Source organism: Petaurus breviceps, unplaced genomic scaffold, assembly GCF_028583685.1.
Source record: "Petaurus breviceps papuanus isolate PSGF00001 unplaced genomic scaffold, PetGlider_PUasm1.0 91133, whole genome shotgun sequence".
Lineage (NCBI taxonomy): Eukaryota > Metazoa > Chordata > Mammalia > Diprotodontia > Petauridae > Petaurus > Petaurus breviceps.
The window spans coordinates 36,466,784-36,490,252 of record NW_027187419.1 but is presented as its reverse complement, the minus strand read 5'-3'; the positions used below and the strand labels follow the sequence as shown (position 1 = coordinate 36,490,252).

Here is a 23,469-nt window from a genome sequence, read left to right as displayed (position 1 = left end):
GAAGTCACATACAGCCTTGAATAGGTTGCTCAGAGATGTCATGTGTTCAGAAGTAAGCTAAGTTTCAGTGATAACCGTAAAATGGAAGAAATATGAAAAGAAAGTTTTAGGATAAGAAGAGTTTATTAATAATAGAAGAGTTTTAGGGTGCACAGTGAAAAGGGATGAACTGTGTTAACTTAGGCCTAGGTTAACAATGTCTGGCAGCACTTCTTTAAGTATTGATTTCTCCTGTTTATATGTGTATGTTTGTGTGTGTTTGCATGTGTATTTATCCTTGGTGCCTAGTGCATGGGTCTTCTGTCCAAGACGTACTTTGGGAGGACTCTGTTCCTGGAGATGAGTCATGGTAGTAAGCTATGGCTGTCAAAGTACCCTGGAGTATACATCAGCTTTTTTTCTAAGCAAAGGAGCAAATAGGTTGAGTACTAAATCTTGATTAAAAAAAAATGTGTGCCTTCTGTATATCAGAACCTAGGACAAAACTCTGGTGTTCTTTTTGTGTACATCTGAGTGTTCTTGTCTATCTTTGACTAAGTAGAAGATTATTAGATATAAAATTCAAAGAATGGGGGAAAGTTCCTTATAAGAACATAAGTAGAGAAAAGAAAAAAAATTATGAAGGCCTTGTTCTAATCACAGCACCAAAATAACAATAGCTTGCATTTTTATGATGAGAATCAACAGGGACCCTCGCTGTTGTATTTCTCATTCCTGGAGCCATTGAAGAGGAGGCCTGATGACCAATTGTTGGGGATATTATAGAAGGGATTTTTATTTCAGTGATTTGGTCAGCTGTCCTCATGTTGTTGTTTACACCCAGGGACCCCAAAAAGCTGTTGCGGTTTAAACCCAGGGACACCAAAAACTGTTGAGGTGGGGCCTCTGGCCACCCAAAAACTGTTGTGGTTTCATGATGTGTTGTGGTGGAAACGTCTCAAAGAATTCAGAGTCAGACCACCTCTAATCGAAGTAATAGGTATTTATTGAGATTGATGCCCCTCATGAAGTGGGCTAATTTCCAAGGGGAACCAGCAACTTGAGACAGCAAAATGGATTTTTATAGGGTAAAGATGTAATTGCACAACAGAAATTTACATAGAATAGAGGAATATCATTAATATTAAAAAGGCAGGAGGAGTTTGTTAAGGGATTAGGTAATGGAGGAGGGGTCCCATCTATGGTTTGGTAGTTAAACATTCTGGTCATTCTGCCCTCTAACTGGCTAGCTATTGTGGTCCTGTCTTGGGCTAAATGGATGATGTGATTCTGATTGAATACAATAACACCCCTGTTTCTGTGGGAATGGGTCTGGAGGTAGTGACCCAGTAGAGGCAGTAGCTAGGTTCCCATTATATGGACACACCTGCTGTTTCTGTGGGAACTAAGAGTTCAGGGACACACCTGTTGTTCTAGTGAGCAGTGAGGCATAAACAAAGAAGTTAGCACATTGGCGGGGGGGGGTGGGGAGGCTGGGGCTAGGTAGGAGCAGTGGGCCTTCTGTTCACTAGGTCCAAGCCTATAATGAAGTTTGAATATTGGGGCTCGGGGCAGCTTTATAAGGATTCGATCGCTAAGGTTTTCCTTCTGCTGCTCTCATAACTTGACTGATAGGAAAATGAAAGCAGAGAAATTATATGGAATTGAGAATATATCAGGCAATACATTATATTCTACAAAGGGAAGACAAAAAAAATCTAGGAGTGGCCAGGGAGGACCCAGTTGATCCAGGAAATTATAGGGATTGTGGGAAGAATTATAGGGCAACTGATTGAAAATTCTTTTTGAGAATAATAACTATTCTGATTATTACTCTCAGAGATAGTGGTGAAGAGTGTGGGGGGAGCAGAACTGCTGCATGGCAAGAAGTTGCTTAGATTTCATTGAGATGGGTCTTTGAAGAGTAACATATAGTTAGCTCTCATCTCTCAAGATCCCAGAGTAGGAAGAGAATGGATGGGTCTGACTGAGAGGTAGAGAGTACATCAAAGCACCATGGCAGGAGAATGGATGGCTAGTGATAGAAAAATGAAATAATTCTTTTCCTCAAGAACTTACATTCACAACAATGCAGTATTTTAATATAATAATAAGAACATAGACTTTTTACCAAAGGAATTTTATTTCATTGAGAGGGATTGCTTCAGATTTTGTATAGACCACCTACCATAGTGTGACAGTCTATTCCCTTTGAAAGCTTATACTAGGAAATAGATATCAAGGGTTGTGATTTTCAAACTTTTTGGTCTTAGGAATCTTTTATACTCATAAATATTGAGAACTCCAAAAAAGCTTTCATTTATGGGATGGCTAGATGGCGTAGTGAATAGAGCACTGGCCATGGAGTCAGGAGGAGCTGAGTTCAAATGCGGCCTCAGACACTTAACACAAAACTAGCCATGTGACCTTGGGTAAGTCATTTTACCCCAATTGCCCTACCTCCCCCCAAAAAAAAACCAAAAAGAAAAATCTAAAAAACAAAAAAAAGCCCTTTCATTTATTCATTATCTATGTTTACCACATTAGAAATTAAAACATCTTATTATTATTATGACAATAATTTTGACCTCATGAATACTAAGGAAGTAAGTGGGTGACTGTTTTTCATTTACCTTTTTATACCCAGTGACTAATACAGTATATTACATTCAGTAGCTATTCACTAAATGTTTGATGGATTGGAATGATTTGATTACAGGAACCAGTACTATTAACTACTGTGCTGAAGAAAAAAATGAATGACTGAATGAGTAAAAAATTATTTATTGCAATCATTATTATTATTTATTACAATATTGTTATTACAATTCTTGTTATTTTTATTATTACTAATCTCAATATCCAGCCATAAGAAGTCATTTCCTTGCAAGAGATCCACTCAGATTTTGAGATCAACTACCATACTGTGGCAATCTGTGGTTCTATTTGAAAGTTTGCATTGAGAAATACAGATCTATGGCAGTGGTTCTTGGATATTTGTTCTTAAGTTTCCTTTATACTGATAAACAGTGAGTGCCCCCCCCATTTTATTTGGCAGCTTATATCTACATTTACTATATTAGAAATAAAAATATTTTTGCATTATGAAAAAAATGTTGACCTCATAGACCTGATGAAAGGGTTTTAGAGACTCCTAGGTATACTTGTGCCACATTTAAAGAACCACTGATCCAAAGCAAGGCACCAGAATTGTTGAGGGTGAAACATTTTTGTGTCATGTTAAGCATAAGATTTGTTAGAATAAAAACTTTATTCTATCTCTCCATCTATCCTTTTTCTGTTTATGTATATATTACACATGATATCAATACTACTGCTATAATATTTCTCTCTCCATGCTCAAATACATGTAGATTTTAAATTTATACTCTGTGTATAGTATTTTATGTATCAAGTAATTTCAAGGAGAAAGGCACAATAGTTTTACAATATAAATTTAGAGATAGTTGAAAGGAACTGAAATAAAGTAAAATTTTTAATATGTCTTTAAAAAGAAACCTAAAGAATAATTTTTGGATGAATATCTACCTACATGCAAAGTTGCAAATCAGGGACAACTTTTGTTTCTCAAAGAAATTAGGAAGCAATTTCAAAGAGGTATTTCTAGTGTAAAGCATGACAGAACTTAAATATAGAGTTTTTAGGACTTTAGTCTGACACCCAGTTGGCAATCACGAAAACAAACAGATAAAATAAATTGCTACATTCTCAGAACCAATAGCGTTTAGAACATTCCTATTACTTCACCTACCTTTCTGTAAGCACATACACAATAAAGTTTAATCTATGGTTTATGACCTAGTTTCCTAGGTATAGCATTCTATTTAATTTCAACTAAAACTATAAATTTGAGACACAAGCTTCATGTTACTTCATCATATTTCCTTAATTTCCCCTTATTCATCTTTTCATAGGGAATTTCAATGTTATCTGACAAGCACATGTCATAATTTGTTCAATTACTCGTCATATTGAAAAATTAGACACATAACTCAAGAGCAGGTATTGTGATTGGATTTATCCAGACAACATAAATTCAAATTATTTATGGAGAAATGAGGAGAGCACTTCCAAATTGATTCAAGCATTAGAGTCATCTTCTGCCATCCTCAGGAAAGAGAGGAAGAGGAAAGAAAGGGAGACCATATTTCATCTTTTGTTGTCTATTCTCCCAAGTGGAAAGTCAGCCACCACCCTCTCATTCTGGCCCTTGAGAGCAGAGACCATGGTGGAGGCAAGGGCTTAGGAAACTGTCTCAGAGGCTTCTGAGCCTCAGCACTCAACTCACTGGTTGAATCACATCTTCCACATGATCTGTCATTCTATCCCTTCCTTGCACAAAACACATACTACTACCACTTTCATTATTCCAGAACTCACACACCTGACTCAGAAATCACGAGAGCCTTAATCCCTTCCACTACATAGATATAGTTGTGATTATTATTTAAGATACCATAGAAAGTACAATTATTGATCTCCTCACAGTTAAAACTTGAGTGAAATGTCATATGCAAATATAGACAACGTTCATAAAAATAGATAGCCCAGTGTATAATGGTAATGAGGAAGACATATAGGAAAGATAATTTATAACTTTTTACATTCACGGCCTGGAAATTCTTTCTGTAATAAAACTCTCTGTTATGGGGCTAGCTCTGTTTCTTCCAGAGCCTTCCCTTGGAACAAAGAGCACTTTTCCAAGAAAGAAAAAAGAAAAGAGAGGATAAAAATCAGCAAACCCAATCAATACATTGAAAAAATTCTGAAAATATCTTCCTTTTTTCACATCTTTGCTGTGGTCAGCTTTAAAACATTCAGTTTAGCAGAATTATGTCTCATAATTTATGCTCTTGTAACTGCTATTGGTATTGAGTTTAAGAAAGTCTCAGTTTTTTTTCCCATGGTAAGAAGAAAATCACAGCATCTGTCTGTAACCCAGAAACACTTTACCTTATCTGTATAAGGACATCTGTTATAGTGTGACAGAATGGATCCTTAACACCTTTACACATCCATTTACATTTAAGATTGCAACTGTGCTTTCCTCCATTTAATTCCTTTATCTAGATGACTGTATTGGAGAAGAAAAAAAAAGACAGAATCAAGTCTTTTGTTCAAGACCAGTTTTTGCTCTTGATCTGCTCTACAACTATGAACAAGAAATTTTTCATCTTTGAGGTATAGTTTCTACAGCTGAAAAACAATGGTTTAGACTTCAAAATCAATAAATCTTCTTCTATCCTTGGTTTTCTCAGTAATATTCATCTTGTGAAATCTTGGTGATTTGACTGCTAATTGTAGGAATCATTAGTCTACAAGCAGTGTATATGAAAATTACATTTACATACAAATTACAAATGTACACTTATGGTTTGAGAAATGTCCCCAAAGTAGCTCTGAGATGGGCTTCTGATAAATATGAGTGTGGGGCAGAGCATCTGCCTTGTGTAACTCTCTCTCTCTCTCTCTCTCTCTCTCTCTCTCTCTCTCTCTCTTTTATTTTCTATTTCTCTCTCCCTTCATCCCCCTGATCAGTATCCACTAAACCCATCTGTATATTCTCATATTTCACCTTTCACTAGAATATTCTTCCTACCACTTTCCTCAGTGCAATTTTTACATCTTTATTTCTCAGACTGTAGCTAAAGGGGTTTAACATCTGTACAATGATAGTGTAAAAGACAGAGGACACTTTCCCCTGATCCATGGAGTTGACTGAAGAGGGCTGTAGGTACATGAATGTCAGGGATCCAAAGAAGACACCAACTGCTGCAATATGGGAGCTGCAGGTGCTGAAGGCTTTTGATCTGCCTCCTGTGGATTGAATTTTTAAAATGCTAGCAATGATCAAAACATAAGAGCAAATAATGGTCAGTGTTGGGAAAAGGATACTAAATGTATTGGAGGCCAGAGTCACCACTTCATTGACATAGGTGCTAGAACAAGAGAGCTTTAAGAGTGGAAGAAGGTCACAGAAGTAATGATTAATCACATTTTCCTTACAGAAAAGCACTCTAAGCAAACAGACTGTGTGAGCTATGGCCCCAGCTAGTCCCAATGCATATGCCCCACCCACCAAGCATGAGCACACCTGACAAGACATAAAAAGACCATAACGCAGGGGATGGCATATAGCAACATAGCGGTCACATGCCATCACAGCCAACATTTGACATTCAGAAATGGCAAAAAACCCAAAAAAATAAAACTGAGTCATGCAGTCAAAGTAAGAGATGGTGTTCTTTTCTGACACAAAGTTCACTAGCATTTTGGGTGTGATAACAGTTGATTGACAGAGATCAATGAAGGATAAATTGAAGAGGAAATAATACATTGGCTTGTGAAGATGAGAACTCAGCGCAATAAGTATAAGCATACCCAGGTTCCCCAACACAGTGACAACATAAATCCCTAGGAACAGGAAAAAGAGTGGCAGCTGAAGCTCTGACTGGTCTGTCAGTCCTATGATGGTGAATTCAGTCACTAGTCAATAATTTCTTTTCTCCATTCTTTTTGAGTGCAGAGCAAGAAGAGACAATAATCTGTTGAGAAGAGGGAAAGGGGGGACGTCCTCATTACTTCCTTATTTAGTAAGAACTCAGAAAGAACAGTAAAGTCATAATATAAATTCTTCTGATTCATTTTTGTCTGCCTACTTACCTACCATAAACTCAACACTGTCCACCTCAAAGGAATATAAGGTATGTAAACCAGACTTCTAGAAAGAGCAATGCTCAAAATTCTCTCCTCCATATAATTATAATAATTTTGAATCATATGATGATTTAGTTTCAAAAGTGTTTGCTCAGAAAATACAATGTATGTAAAAATATTTAAATTTTTATTATATTATAAAATATTTAAAAAAAACATTGACTCATTTTAAGTAAATGCCATAGAAATCTAGTGTATGATTACCCCCAAAGATTAAAGTTTTTGGAATAAAAATTTCATTGTTTGACAAAAAATGCAGGGGAAATTTGAAAATAGTATGACAGAGACTAGGTATAGACCAAGATCTCATACCATATACCAATATATGCTCAAAATGGGTACATGATATACAAATAAAGGGTGATACCATAAGCAAATTAAGAGAGCACGGAATAGTTTATTTGTCCAATTTATGGGTAAGCAAAAACTAGGACCCACAAAGATACAGAGAGCATTACACAATATAAAATAGATAATTTTAATTGTATAATATTTAAAAGATTTTTCAGAATCTGAACCAGTGTAACCAAAATTATAAAGAAACTTGGGGAAAATCTTGCAGCAAGTATCTCTGATAAAAGCCTCATTTCTCAAATATATAGAGAATAGAGTCAGATTTATAAAAATTCATGTCATTCCCCAATTGATGAATGGTTGAAGGACATAAACAGGCAGTTTTCAGATAAAGAAATTGAATCATGGTCATATAAAAATGCTCCAAATCACTATTGATTAGAGAAATGTAAACTAAAACAACTCTTAGGTATAATCTCACATTTATCAGATTGGCTAATATGATAAAAAAAAAAAGAAAATATCAGATGTTGGAGGGGATGTAGGAAAACTGGGACATGAATGCACTGTTGGTGGAGTTGTGAACTGATTGATAGGCAAAGTGCTGTAAAACTGTGCATACCCTATGGTCTGGCAAAACCATTACTTGGTAAATATCCCAAAGATATCCAAAAAAGGGGGGAAAAAGACCTATTTATATGAAAATATTTATCGCAACTCTTTTTGTGGTGATTAAAAATTGAAAATAGAAGAGATGTCCATCAAAAGACAATTGGTTAAATAAGCTATGGCATATGATTTTAATGACAAGCAGAATGATTCCATAAAAACCTAGAAAGGCTTACATGAACTAATGCATAGTGAAGTGAACAAAATCAGGAAAATGTTATACACAACCATATTATCTGATGAAGAATTGTGAATGGCTTAAATATTCTTAGCAATACAATGATCCAAGAAAAATCCAAAGGAATAATGATGAAGCATACTATCTGCCTCTGGAGAAAGAACTGAAATTATTTGCATACTTTCTGAAGCATGCTATATTTTCATTTTCTTTCATTTTGTTCTTTTGTTTGAGTCTTCTTGTACAAAATGACTCACATGTAAATGTTTTACATAATTGTACGTGTATAATCTTTGTCTGACTGAATACTGGTTCAAGGAAGCGGGGAGAGCAGGGAAAAAGGGAAGGACAGAATTTGGAAGTCAAAAATTTAAATAAAAATTTTTTTTAAAGAACATTAAGGCTTAAGTTCACATAGCAAGTAAACATAAGAGACAGAACTCCAAATCAACTCTCTCCTCACAGCAATTCACTAAGTCTCTTGAGTCTTTGTGGAACTCTATTCACAGACCAATGGCTGTTGAGCTGTCTACCAATTAATTACTTTTGGATCTTATCAAATTAGGAGCTGTTGTCCACTTGGGAGTCTCCTTTTCAAAGTTAAGGAAATGGTGTTTCAGAGAGCTTGGTCATTGCCATGGGCACATAATTGACATGCTGTGAGAGGGTCAGAAGTGTGGGGAGAGTTCTTCAAGTCTCAAGACATATTTTAATAAAATTGTACATTAATATAATGGGCAATAAGAGAAATGCTTTACACTTGTTATACTTAAATTTTGGAAAATATTTGATAAAAAATTTTGGAAGAAATGAAGTGACAAGAAATGGACAAAAGTGAGGTTTCATGCATTTGCATTTGATGGAACACCTCACATAAAGTGGCCCTTATTGATTCAATGTCAGCTTGAAAGCCAGTCTTTATTAGAGTGTTTTAGAGATCAGGAGTCTTGTGCTATTAATCACACATTGATCAGTGACTTAGATGAAAGAATTGATGATGTGTATTTGAATATGACCCAAAGCTTGGAGAGATAACTCAGAATTTAACCAATACATGATCCAAAAATATCATAGTTTAGGACAAAACTTAATAGGAATAAATGTAAAATCCTGCATTGTAGTTGTAAGAATTTGTTCCAAAATTTTTTTTAAATGTAGGTAAGTTTAAAAGTCAGCATCTTTGAGAAAGATCTGGAGATTCAGTAGACTATAAATTCAATATAACTGAGCAATCAAAAAAACAACTAAAGCAATTTTTGTTAATTGGATAGAGGCATAGTTTGCAGGAATAAGGAAGTGATGATCCTACCATATTTTACCTTGGTCAAACCACAGTTAGAGTATTGTGTCCAGTTCTCTTTGCCATAGTTGAGGAAGGACATTGACAAAGTGGAGAAATTTAAGGAAAGAACAACAAGGATCATGGATGATCTTGAGTACATACCCTATGAGGATAATTTCAATGACTTGTGAAAGTTTAGCCTGGAGAAGGGAAGAATCTGTTGGGCATGATAATTGTTTCCAAGTTGTTTTCTCTGAATGAAATTTGAATTGTTCAGTTTATCCCCAAAGAGTAGCACCAAGGGCAAAGTGTGAATGTTGCAAAGTAATAAATTTACCACTGATGTGAGGATAAAATGCCCCCAAAAGGAAAAGGGCTACATTGATGGGTAATGTGTTCTCCTTCAAGTAGAGACTGGATAGCCTCCATTGCTTTACTGGGTATTTGGGTGGAATTATGGGGTATGAATTGAAGTAGATGGAAGTTCCCTCCCAACTCTCAAATTCTGAATTTCTTTAATTCTGAGCTGGAATTCCTCATACTTCCAAAAATCTCTTTTTAGCTTTTAAACCTCTTTACTCATACTGCTTCATGTCATGGTCAATGATGGCTAGAATAGAATATAGAGATGTTCTTTCTTTTGCAAATCCCTAGAATTCTATGAATCTTTTTTTCCTGTAAAATGAATTATTGTACCAAATACTCACCCTCTAGCCGTGACTCTTAAAACCTCTTCACCCACAGAGTCCAGGAAGGTCAATGTCTTCTATGAATGTTACTGTGGCCATGGCACAGAAATACATAATACTTTTTAGTGTTGGTGTGAACGATGGCACAGAACTACATTTCTGAAATTTTCTAGACTTTGATTTGAGCAGAAGATAATCTTTTCTAATTGTGACATTATTCGGATTTTCTTCTCCAAGTATAGGTAAGGAAACAACTTTTGCTCAGTCTACAAAGCTCTTGATGATGTACCTTAAGGGTTTTATGATTGTTGAGAAAATTCCTGAGACCTCATTAGTAACACACAGACAGAAGTTCCCACAGGAACTCATCTCACAAGGGATTTCTCCCCTTTCTGGGAAGAAGTCCTTACTGTTTTCTTTTGGATGCTAATTCTTTCCCTCTGTGTTCATAGTCATCTTTTCAGACCTTGATGCCCATCCTTAGGTGAGGAATTCACTTGATTTGGAGTTAAAGAAGTTTGGTTCAGTTTATAAAGGTGTGATCACTCCTTCTCATGATTGAAGTTCCCTGAATTAAGATATTCTGGTAGTTGAGAAAGTGGGACAAAGAATAAGAAGGGATAGAAAATAAATATGTGAGACAGGTACTAAATTTGTTGGAGAAGAGATAAAGTGACCTTGAAGTCCATATCTGAGAACAACAAGGACATTAATGCCATTGCTTTGTTGAACAATTCTGCCATATGGGGCCAATTTATTTTGAATTTAGGTTTTGAAGTTTTTGGGAGTTTGTTAAAAGCATGATCACTCCTTCTCATTGTTGAAGTAGCCTACATCCATATATTATGATAGTTGAAAAAGTTGGGCAATTTACAGGCCTGAGGATTTATAGAAAGGATGAGAAGGGACAGAAAAGAAGTTTATGTATTAGTTACTGAACTTATTGAAGAAAAGACAAAATGAACTGGAGGATCATGTTGACAGTAAAGAGAATCTAAATTGTATAGTAGTCTATTGATAGGGGTTGAGTGAAGATCTTAAGCTGGCAAGGTATTGCAAAGAACAGTCAAGTTCTCTTCCTGATCCTGTGGATAAGATGTGTGAGAAAGCACATCCAGTCATGTAAAGTGTACCCATTGATGTGTCTTCAGTAGAATACCAGTTTCATTGAATGCCAGAAAATAGAAATAACATGACAAGACAGATTTAACATCACAAGGTTTTCTTAACAGTGAGAAAGATTTATAGAGTGCACTGTGAACGAGTGTGAGCTGTGATAGCTTAACGTTAACAGTGTTAACAGAATGCACTTTCTTAGCTGCTGATTTCACTTGTAAATATCTTTGCAGATTCTCAGTGCCTAGTTTATGGACCTTCTCTCTAAGCATTACATTTGGAAAACTGTCCCTTTCAGACCTGACTGCAGGGCTGTGGTGACCAAGGTACCCTTTGGTACATTAGCTTTTTATTTTTAAATTATCTCTCCTGGATCTATTTTCCAGGTCAGTGGTTTTTCCAATGAGATATTTCATATTGCCTTCTTTTTTTATATGTTTGGATCTGTTTACATAGGTAAGGAAGGCTGAGTGGTAAATTTTGCTACCAAAAAAATCCACCCTGAAATGGGAGGGGGTATTCCTCCTGCATGTCAGCCCCTGAGACTAAAGTCTGGTGTTCTTATGCTAATATGCATCTGGATTTTCTTTAGTATTCCTGCTAAATACAAGTGTATTAGTCTAAAGGCTTAGGGAAGTTTCTTATAAGACTTTACTGGAGACAAGAAAATTTTTTTAAATGATGAACTCTGTTATAATATCAGTCCCCAAATAACAATAACTTGCTTTTGGTTAGTGCTATGATGTTTGTAAATGTCTATGGACATTATTTAAGTATGCTATATTGCCCAGAGTAGTAGCTTGCCAAATGCTTATGGGATTGAATGAGACTGGACTCTTGTTATTCATTACAGCAACATAAAGTTAATTGTACAAGTATTTTTATCTTGATCTTAGGTGCAAGGTAGCTGATGGTCATTTCAAGGAGGCCATGATTATCTTACTGATGAGTGCCAGGTACCTTCTGTGTATTCTATTTCAAACTTTACAGATAGATGTTTTTGCTAAATCTTGTTGCTCCCAAAACACGAGTCTTTTTCAAAACTTTTCCCCCAAAATGAAATGTGTGTGACAATGGAAATGTAAAGCATATTTATTTTAGAGTCTTTGCAAGATTTAAATAATTTTTGGCATTTTATTAACACAGAACTGGATTGTATATAGGGGGTTTTATTACATTTTTTTCATATTTGCTTTATCAAATATACAGTTGCTCAATTTAATTCAATAATTATTTACCTAGTATTTTATATGTGCATTATATTTAGCTTCTTGCTGAGGCAATATAAAGATGAAGTAAATCTCTGTGTCTGTCCTTAAGGTAGCATACTATCTGGCAGAGTAAATACATACATCATGAACCTTGGATATCGTTGGCTTAGGAACATAGTCAATAGTGCAGACTCCAAACTTCTTTAAGTCTCAAACTTTAAGTCTCACAGATAATTTCTTATTATCTTTTTTTTTGGAAGGGGGAAGACAGGGCATTTGGGTTTAAGTGATTACGTCACACACCTACTAAATGTTAAGTGTCTGAGGCTGGATTTAATCTCAGGTCCTCCTGACTCCAGGGACAGTACTATATTCACTGCGCCACCTAACTGCCCCAATTGCTTATTGTCTTAAGTGATTTTTCCAAAATCCCTTTGACCTTATATCTGTAAGAGATGCCATCATATTTTTATTGTTCAATCATTCAGTAATTCTACTGTGATCATCCCCAAAATGCTGGTAAATTTTGTGTCTGAATAGAATATCATCTCCTACAATGAGTGCATGACTCAGCTCTATTTCTTCCTCATATTTATAATTGAAGAGTGTCATATGTTGGCAGCTATGGCATTTTACCGTTATGCTGCCATCTGTAGGCCAGTACTATATAATGTCATCATGTCCAGTCAAATCCGCTTTGGTTAGTGGATGGCTCATGAATCATGGGCTTATCTGGTGCCTCAGTTCACACAAGCTGCATGCTTAGAATTTTCTTTTTTAAAGACAATATCATCAATCATTACTTCTGTGATCTCAATCCCCTCCTAGAGCTCTCTTGTACCAGTACCTATGCTAATGAAGTGATGATTTTTTGCCTCAGTACATTTAATATCTTTATCCCAACTTTGACCATTGTTAGCTCTTACATTTTCATTGTTGCCAACATTCTCCACATCCACTCCACTGAAGGGAGATCCAAGGCTTTCAGCACCTGCAGCTCTCACATGGCAGCAGTTGGTTTCTTCTTTGGTTCTGGTGCATTCATGTACTTACAACCCTATAATAATATTATAGCCAAATTCCAGAACTCCAAAGGTAAAGGAGAAAATACTGCATTCAGTCAGAAAGAAACAATTCAAATATTGTGGAACCATAATTAGCATTATGCAGGATTTTAGTAGCTTTAATATTAAAAGATAAAAGGGTGTGGAATATGATATTCCAGAAGGCAAAGGAGCTAAAATTACAACCAAGTACTGTGGCCAGGACAGTTGGTGTGCTAGCAAAGAGTGAGAATAATGAGATGAATGTGTAATCAATAGTCTGTTTATTACAGGACCATTTCATACAGAGCCAAAGATGCAAGGAGCTCACAGAGTTGTTATGCCCCCCAAGAGAATGTAGACACCCCAAAAGAATGAAGACAATGTAGAAAGATCCTGCATCAAAGGAATGCAGATGATGTAGAAGGAGCCTCCCTTAATCCTGTTCACTATTTACCCTTGTTTAAGGTTAGTTACTTATCATTATTCTAGGACCATATCCAGAGGCATAAACAAAAAAGATTACATGATCTCTTGCTTATCTGCATGGTAACCTTTGCAGGTAACTGTATAGGACAGGGGAATATACCTAGCGAGGTCAAGGGACCCCAAAACATTCCCTTCTTAATAAATCCTCTTGCTTGTCTGCCCTATAGCCTTTCAGATAATAATATAGGGAAGGGGAACATTTCATCAGCAAAGCCGAGAAACTTCTGAAAGTTTTCTACAACCAAGAATTACCTACCCAGTGAAACTTAGTATAATTCTTCAGGGGAAAAAAGGACTTAATTGAAATAGAGAATTTTCAAGCAATCTCATTGAAGAGATGAAATTTGAAGAGAAAATTTGATCTTTAATTATGGAATTCAAGAAAAAGATAAAAAGGTAAACAAGCATCATAAAAATAAAGAAGTGGTTTTTAATCCTACCTACTAAGATGACAATTGTAACTCTTAAGAACTTGATCTCTATTAGGGCAGTTAAAAGGAGTATATATAGACAGAGGGCATAGAATAAGTTGACTAGGATTGGATGATATCAAAAAAAGCAAAGTTAAGGGGTGAGAAAGAAGATTGCATTGGGAAAAGAGCAGAGGGAGAGGTAGAATGGGTTAAATGTGAAGAGGTACAAATGGCCCATGACAGGAGTGGGAAAGATGGAAAGAGGGCAACACGTAAAACTTGCTCTCATCAGAATGGTCAAACTCACACCAAAACCTAATTGAAAGGGACTCAATAAGGACAGACTGTTTACCTTTTATGTATGTAAAATATAAAATGTGTATGTAAGCTTGTTATTAGTAATTGGGTAATTCGTAAGAAAGATTGGAGCAGATGTGAGTATGACATGACTTTAAAAACTTACACAATTAAGGAGCACCTAATAAGAGTAATTATACAAATATGGTGTGAGAAGAAGAACCCATGAAAAGTAACTGGATGGGGGAGGAAGGCTGTTAGCTATGGAAACCTACTTTAATTGAGAATGGGTTCAAGAGGGAACAATACATATAAAACTACAAGAGTATAAAAGTCTTCTAGTTTATTTTTTTTAATTTACAACATTCATTTCCACAAGATTTTGAGTTACAAATTTTCTCCCCATTTTCCCCCTACCCACCACCCTAAAACAGCGATCCCACTGAATATCCCCTCCCCCAATCTGCTCTCTCCTATATCATCCTCCATCCCCCCTCCGACTTTCCAGTAGGGCATGGTGGATCTCTATGCCCCAGTGACTGTATATCTTATTTCCCAGTTACATGTAAAATAATAATAATAATGATAATAATATAATAATATATTTTTTAAAGATTTGGTTTTAAACCTTTGAATTCCAGATTATTTCCATACCTCCCTTGTCACACACCCTTACTGGGAAGATAAACAATTCAGTATAGGTTGTACATGTGTAGCTATGCAAAACTTTCCCATAGTGGATATATTGTGAAAGACTGACTTTATTTCCCTCCATACCATCCCACCCTCACTTGTTGTATTCTCTACTTTGATCCTGTCCTTTTGCAAAAGTGGGTGCTTCCAACTTCCCTCCCCCCGAGACTGCCCTCCCTTCCATTATCCCCCCTCTCATCCCATTCCCCACTACTCTGCTGTAGGGTGAGATACACTATTTAGTGTGTGTGTCATTCCCTCCTTAAGCCAAATTCATTGAGAATAAGGTTGACTTGTTCCCCTTTGCCTTCCTGTTCTTTGCCTCCATTGTAACAGTTTTCTCTTGCCTCTTCTATATGAGATAATTTACCCCATTCTATCTCTCCCCATCTCCTCTCATTATATTCCTCTCTTACCTCTTAATTTCACTTTTAAGTATCATCCCTTCCAATTCAACTGGTCCTGTGCCCTCTGTCTATGTATACCTGTACACATATATACACACACTCACATATTAATGAGCGGAGCCCAAGAATTATCTAGAGCAGACTCACTCTGTATCATACTATTCTGGCCCGCTTGTCAATACAAGTGTCACAGATACTTAAACTCCTTAAGTATCTACACATTGAGGGGAATCTTTAATAAACTTTGCTTTATTTTTCCTGAGAGAAAACTTGATTTGAATTCATTCGGCAGGACCCAGCATGTTGCCTCAAACACCTCTAATCTAAATCTTAAACCTCAACATATGGTTCCCTGACCAGGAATCACTGTTACTCTCAAGTTCTTCTCCAGCCAGGTCTGGAAGGTATATAAGCCTCTCCCTCTTCCTATTCCATTCTTGCTCTCCAAGTATCTTGGAGGTGCTTTTTGGGTCTGACCTCTCAGTTCCATTAGGTCAGACAGCTAGGAGGCTGACTCATACTCAGTCTGATGCTCTCAGGTTCTCAATCCAGTTTACTTATTGGAGGTCATGGACCTGGGCACAGCTTCTGAAGCATGGAGAACAAAGACAGATGCCCCATCTGGAAGTGGAAGCCAGATTCTTTCAATTATCTTGGCACTAGGGAATTGGGAAAACTTCAGGTTCTTTTTTACGTTTTTTTTTTGTCTTATTTTGTTTTGTTTGTTTTTTGAGGCTTACTCCCAGATCTTCCTTTATGAAGGAAAGGACTTCTAGCCCCTACACCTATAATGGTTCAATCCTTTTTAATTTCCAAAAGTTTTCCTTTGGGTTGTCTTTTACAACACTGGGGAAAATTTAGTTTCTCTAAAGAAATTTAAAGGAAAAAGTTGGTGTTCTTTTGCTACACTGTTTGGCTTCAGTATTACCTAGAGAGCCACAAAGTCCAGCCTGTTTTGGGAACTTTAAAATATAATACTCTCTTGCAGCTAGAATTACACTGTCACCAGGAAGTCCTTAAATAGAAGTGGCCTACATAATGGCCTTTGTTGAACTCTCTCAGAACATGGTTCTCAGGAAAGATTGTAAGATACTTGAAGCTAAAGCCCCTCCAGAAAGGAACAATGTAGATCAATTTCTGTGGCCCCCAGGGCTTCGGCCCCAGACCCTCTTGACTAGGTCACTCTTGCTCAGGTCCCAGTCATGGTTCTCACTGAGCAACTCTTCCAGCCCCTGCTGCTTCTTCCCAACCCTTTCACCCTTGGTTTCCCTTCCCTTTTCCTCTAAACCAACACCCCTCATTTCCTGGCTCCTTCACCATCCATATCTTCTACTCTGCATCTCCCACCATGGCCCCTGCCCCCTGAGGCAAACCCTGCTCAGGTCCCAGCCACCTGTTTTGCTGTGGTGCCTCCCTCTGCTGGCTCCTCTCCCTGAGATGACACCCACTCAGGTCTCAGGCCCTACCCTCATGGCAGTCTTTGGGATATTTCATCTTCTGACCCCTTCCCCTCTTCATTTGCTGGTTGACCTTCCCCCTTGCCTTTATCCTGTCCATCTTTCTATCTCTATTATGTATAACATATTTTATCTCTATTATCTATAATATATTTTACATATTAACTTTCATAATATCTCTGTATATACACATAAATATATTTATATTTTAAAGTTATACATGTGTTGGTATATAAACATATCTATCTATCTACTATTTATGTATCAATTAATTTCAAGGAGAGACGTACAACAGGGTTACAAAATGAATTAAGAGAAAGCTTACAGGAACAGAAAAAATTAATTTTTTTGTATATTTTAAAAACCAACCTAAACAATAATTTCTAGATGAATACCTATCTACATGAAATTTGTGCAAATGAGGACAACTTTTGTTTCTCAAAGAAATTAGGAAGGACTTTAAAAAATGAATTATTAGCATAAGAATGACAAGACATAGCATAGAGTTTCAGGGACTCTAAGGTGAGACCCAAACAGTTGCACATCACTAAAATAAACAGGTATAGTTTTTTGCTATATTCTCAGAATCAACAGTTTTTAGAAATCACTTTCTCTTTCTGTAAGTATATGTGCAATAAAATTTCACCTATCATTTGTGACCTAGATTCTTAGATGTAGTATTCTAATTAATTTCAATGAAAACTAGAAATTTGAGGCAGGAACTTTATGCCTCATCATATTTCCTTTATTTCACATATTAATATTTTGGAGTATTATATTACTTTATAGTTATGTATCATAATTTGTTCAAGTACTCTTCATACTGGCAAAGTAAACAACATCTAACACAACAGCAGGTAGAATGAAAGACTCTATCTAGTCCACAAAATTTCCCAATTATTTTCAGAGAAATTAGAAAAGTAATTCTAAAATTTAATGAGGATTTGTGTCATCTCCCCTTCTCAGCAAGGCAGGGTGGAAAAAGAAGAGACCATAATTTAGAGTTTGTCATTTATTCTTTATTCTACTTAATGGGAAGTTGGCCATCACCTCCAATTCTGGTCCTTGATGGTAGAAACAGTAGAAGGCCCAAGGGCTTAGGAAGTACCTCTAGAGGCTGCTGATCCTCAACATTCAGCTTCCTTCCATCAAATCTTCCCCTTCAGTTGCCATTCCATCTCCTCTTTGCACAAACCCCATACCACTGATGCATTCAATTGCTTTTGATGTTGCTCCAATCATTCCTGAATTTGTCATGTGCTCTGCCCCACAGATCATAATCCTGAGGCAGCTCTTGACTCAAAAATCCATGAGTTTTAATCCCTTCCTATAGTTGTTGTTACTATTATATAAGATATCATATAAAGAGCAAAATATTGGTCTCCTCACAGTTAAACCTTGACTTTACTGGTACATACAAATATACACAACATCTGTGAAAAGAAGGGACTCAGAGTAACACAACAGGGAAGCATACTTATAAAGAAGATTTGTGCCAAAGGCAATTTGCAAGTTTTGAACTCCAGGGCTCAGAAATCCTTTCTGTAACCAAAGTGTCTGTTAACAGGGCTAGTTCCCTTTCTCATTGTACCCTAACACATAACAAAGAATAATTTTTAAAAACAAGAAAGGAGAGAGGAAAAACAATAAGCAAAACTAATCAATACATTGAAAAAATCCTTAAAATACCTGCAATTTTCCATGCCTGTGGCATGGTCAGTTTTAAAAGAGTAAATGTAAGGGGCAGCTAGGTAATGCAGTGAGTACGAGCTCTGGCCCCCCCCCGCTCCACACACACAAAACTGGTCGTGTAACCTTGGGCAAGTTACTTAACCATAATTGCTTTAAAAAAAAGAATTTGGAACTCAAAATTTTGGGGGTGGGTAGGTGGTGCAGTGAGTAGAATGCTGGCCCCGGAGTCAGGAGAACCTGAGTTCAGGTTCTGGCCTCAGACACAACACACACACACACACACACACACACCCCACACACACATGCAAATAACTAGCTGTGTAACCTTGGGCAAGTAACTTAGCCCCAATTGCCCTCCAAAAAGGCAAAAAAAAAAAAGCCAAACCATTAAATGTAGTTTATACTTATATAGCTGCCATTGGTTCTAAGCTTGCGAATGTATCTATAACAGGGCAAGAAGACAATCAAAAGAAAATTTCTCAGAAACACTTCTCCCTGCTTATATGAGGCCATCTTAAAAGTTGGTTACATGATTAAAGAACTTCTTTATATATTATGATGTTGCATTGTTAGAGGATATATCCTATACATCCATTCACATACAAAGCTGTGATTGTGTTTTCCTCCATTAGATTCCTCTATATAGATGACTATCTGATGTTTTGAAGGAGAAATAAAAAGACCAACAAGTGAGAGTTGGATTCAAAACCAGACTTTATCTTGATCAGTTCTGTGACTATAAGCAAAACATTTATCCTCTTTTAGATATAGTTTCTTTAGCTAAAAAACAAGTGGGTATGTCTTGTAAATTGTTAAATATCCTTCTTGGCTTAGCATGCTCTGTAACACTCATCTTGTGAAATCTTCAACATTTAACTGCTAGTTGCAGAAATCATTGACCCAGATGGGCATCTAGGAAAAATATTTTTCCATAAAGATTATTAAAATAGTAAAGCAAACTCTTTAATGTCAGAAACATATCAATCCATGATTGAATTTCCCAGTTCATATGGAATGCAAGTCAGACAGGTAATAGGAGGAAAAATGTTGGCAGAGAATTGTAACCTACTGATTTGAGAAATGTCCTCAAAGTTGCTCTGAGTTGGGCTTCTAATTAATTACAGTTGTGGGACTGAGTAACTGGTTTCTACAAATCTCCCTCTCCCTCCTCCCTTCACTCCCCTTCTCTCCACATCATAACAACATTCACTAAACCCATTAACCCAATACTGCAATATTTTTTCCTTTCACTGGAATGTTCTTTCTATTGCTTTATTCAAGGCAGTTTTGACATCCTTATTTCTCAGACTGTAAATGAGGGGGTTTAGCATGGGCACAATGATAGTGTAAAAGACAGAGGACACTTTTCCCTGATCCATGGAGCTGACTGAAGATGGCTGCAGGTACATGAAAGCAAGGGAGCCAAAGAAGACAGCAACTGCTACAATGTGGGAGCTGCAGGTGCTGAAGGCTTTTGATCTGCCTCCAGTGGACTGAATTTTTAAAATACTAGCAATGATAAAAATATAAGAGCAAATAATGGTCAATGTTGGGAAAAGGATATTAAATGTACTGAATGACAGAAGTACCACTTCATTGACATAAGTGCTAGAACAAGAGAGCTTTAAGAGTGGAAGGAAATCACAGAAGTAGTGATTAATAGCATTTTCCTTGCAGAAGAGCACTCTAAGCAAACAACCTGTGTGAACTGTGGCCCCAGTGAAAGCCAGTGCATACACTCCAATGATCAACCATGACCACACGTGATAGGACATGATAAGACTATAACGAAGTGGATGGCATATAGCAACATAGCGGTCATATGCCATCACAGCCAACATTTGACATTCACAAATGGCAAAAAAGGTAAAAAAATAGAATTGAGTTGTGCACTCAGGGTAGGAAATAATGTTCTTGTCTGATAAAAAGTTCATTAGCATTTTGGGTGTGATAACAGTTGATTGACAGAGATCAATGAGGGACAAATTACAGAGGAAATAATACATTGGGTTATGAAGATGAGAACTCAGCCCAATAAGTATGATCATGCCCAGGTTCCCCAACATGGTGACAACATAAATCCCTAGGAACAGGAAGAAGAGTGGCAGCTGGAGCTCAGGCTGATCTGTCAGACCTACGAGGATGAACTTAGTCACTAGGGAATAATTTCCTTTCTCCATCATTTTTGAGTATAGAGTAAGAATCTGTATACAAGAGGGAAAAAATAATCTTCATTATTATGAGTCTAAAATGATGCCTCAAATAGAACAGTAAAATTGTTCTTATAAATTCTGTGTATTCTTTTGTCTCTTTTTTCCCTACCACAAACTAAAGACTGTCAGCTTCACAGGAATGAGGCATGTAAACCATTCTATTGAAAAGAGCTATATTTGAACTTTTTTCCTACATACAATAATTATATTATTTTTCATTCATGTAACTATTGGCAAAGAAGTTTGCTCACAACCTAAAATGTATGTAAAATGTTTAAGTGTGTGTTGAATATTTACAAATCTTAAAGAACATTGATGTTCAAGCTCCCATAACTAGTAAACATAAGAGGTCTATCTGAAAAGTACCTGCCTCTTGAGAATAATCCCTTCCACCTCTTGAGGTTTTGTGGCATTCTATTCACAACCCAATGGCCTTTGAGCTGCCCACTGACTACTTTTGAAACCTGCCAACTTGGGAACTATGGTTTCTGCCTCCTTTTCCAAGAGAAGGAAAAAGATGTCTCAGAGATTTCAGTCATCACAAAGGGCATGTAATTTGAAAGCTATGTGCTGGGAAGGAAATCTGTTTTTTTTCCATACAGATAGGTCTTAGGATCTTGAGACGATTTTTACTAAAATGAGAGATTACTATGATGGCCAATCAGACAAATGATGTATACTTATCAAACATTAATTTTGGCAAAATACTTGTCAAAACCACAATATGGAAAACATATGGATTTATAACTTGTGGAATGATTTGCAGAGAGTTGGCATTGATAAGTCAATGTCAACTTGAAAGGATTTCTTAACTAGAGTGCCTTAAGGATTTGTGTTCAAACATTTGCTATTAAATACTTTTGATAAAAACATGTGTCCTCTGCCAATGTAGAGTAAGATGCAATTATTAGAAAATAGTTGGGATTGTAATGTTACTACCCTAGTAAGTTATGTGCTATTATTATCCACATTTCATAGGTAGGGTACAGGGTTCTGGTCATGGTCCGATGGTAGAGAAGAGTACTTGTCACAGCTCACAGAACAGATCATATGCCAGAAGAACATTGACCACACCTTTCCTTGGAGCATGCAACTTCAGAAGAACTAAGAGCTTGTGGACCCCCCAGAGTTAGCTCTAAAAAAGCACTGGTTGGAATAGAAGTTTAATTTGAAGAATTATGAGTGAATATACAATTACTCCAGCTCCAGTAATATTCAGTAATAACCCAGCCATTAAACAATGGCTCATTGTTTAAGCTTTGATGGTTTAGTATAGCAAATGTTTTCTGTCAGGGAAGTTTAAGGGTGTTTCTCCTCCCAGACTGATATTTTCGTGATGGTAAATTAAATGTCTTTTGTCTTAATGGTCATTAAATGGGCCCCTTGGTAATTAAATGGGCCCCTCAGACAAACTGGGGCAGGGGGAAATGACCTTAATTTGTACAAGCCAAGGTCATCCACTGCACAACTTTTGTCTTATCCGTTGCACTTTGATGGATCCAGAGGAAAGAATGAGGTTTTGCACTTTGCACAGGTCTAATTTACTTAATTTCAATTCTCACACCTATCAGGACATCACTCTTTTTATGTCTTTGGTCTTCTTTGAATACAAAAGTTTAACAAAACAATAATGATAGATGGTATGTTTTTGAACATCACACCAAGCTTGGAGACATAACTAACTCACAGTTTAAGAAACACACAATGTAAACATAACATGTTAAGTTAGGACATTGGGCTTAATATAATATTACAAAATTTAATAAAGAAAAATGTAAAACCTTGAAAAACAGTTAAAACAATTTTAAAAGTGCGAAAATCATGGAGGCAAATTCAGAAGTAAATTTGTTTGTGAGAGAAAAAGGATTTTAGTAGACTACAAAATCAATATAACTGAGCAATCTAAGGTGGTAATCAAAAAAAAGTTATATAACCTCGTGCTCCATGAAGAGAGGTATGGCTTCCAGGAATAATGAAATGATTGTTCTGCCACACTTTACCTTGTTCAGAACACATGTGATGTATGTTTATGGTTCTCTCATCAATAGTGGAGGAAGGATATTGACAAGGTAGAGAATATCCAAAGCGTAATGAGGGCCATAAATGATTTTGGGCACATGTCATATAAGGATAATTTGAATGACCTGTGAAAGTCTAGCACGTAGAAGGGAAGAATGAGAGAGCAATGTTAATTAATTCCTATCATTTTTAATATTATTTGTAAAAGGAATTATATTGTAAAAGTTTGTAAAAAAAGATCCAAAAGTAATGTGTAAAATTAAAAAGAAGATAATTTATGTTTGGTATGAGAATGAAATCTGTAATAATTATATATAACTCAGAGTGAAATGTATTGCCATAGTAGTAGTGGGTTCCTCTTAAGTTAAGGTCTTCAAACTGGATTACTACCACTACTGTAGGTGTATTGAAGGGATATTATGGGGTAGGAGTTAAGCAAGATGGAATGTCCCTTCCAATTCCAAAAAACATTGTAGTTCTATAATTCTGAGGTATAGTTCTTCATACTCCCAAAAAACTCTTTCTATTTTTTAAACCACCGATCAGTCCTCAGCCTCATGCCATTATCATTGATGGGTTTAATTAATGTG

The 23,469-nt window shown here is 36.4% G+C and overlaps 1 protein-coding gene and 2 pseudogenes across 1 annotated transcript; 1 reads left to right on the top strand and 2 right to left on the bottom strand.

Moving 5' to 3' along the window:
- Positions 1-5,581: 5,581 nt before the first annotated feature.
- On the bottom strand, positions 5,582-6,526 carry LOC138155578 (olfactory receptor 8G50-like; annotated as a pseudogene).
- A 3,070-nt stretch (positions 6,527-9,596) lies between these two features.
- LOC138154935 (olfactory receptor 8G50-like) lies at positions 9,597-13,316 on the top strand (annotated as a pseudogene).
- A 6,578-nt stretch (positions 13,317-19,894) lies between these two features.
- On the bottom strand, positions 19,895-20,842 carry LOC138154775 (putative olfactory receptor 8G3). The gene has a single exon (XM_069079772.1). It carries the CDS (start codon positions 20,828-20,830, stop codon positions 19,895-19,897), a length of 936 nt encoding a protein of 311 aa, XP_068935873.1. The 5' UTR covers positions 20,831-20,842.
- Positions 20,843-23,469: the final 2,627 nt, after the last annotated feature.

What these genes read in the sequence shown, in the direction of transcription:
- LOC138154775 (XM_069079772.1), bottom strand. Translation starts at nt 20,830, where the DNA reads ATGATGGAGAAAGGAAATTATTCCCTAGTGACTAAGTTCATCCTCGTA.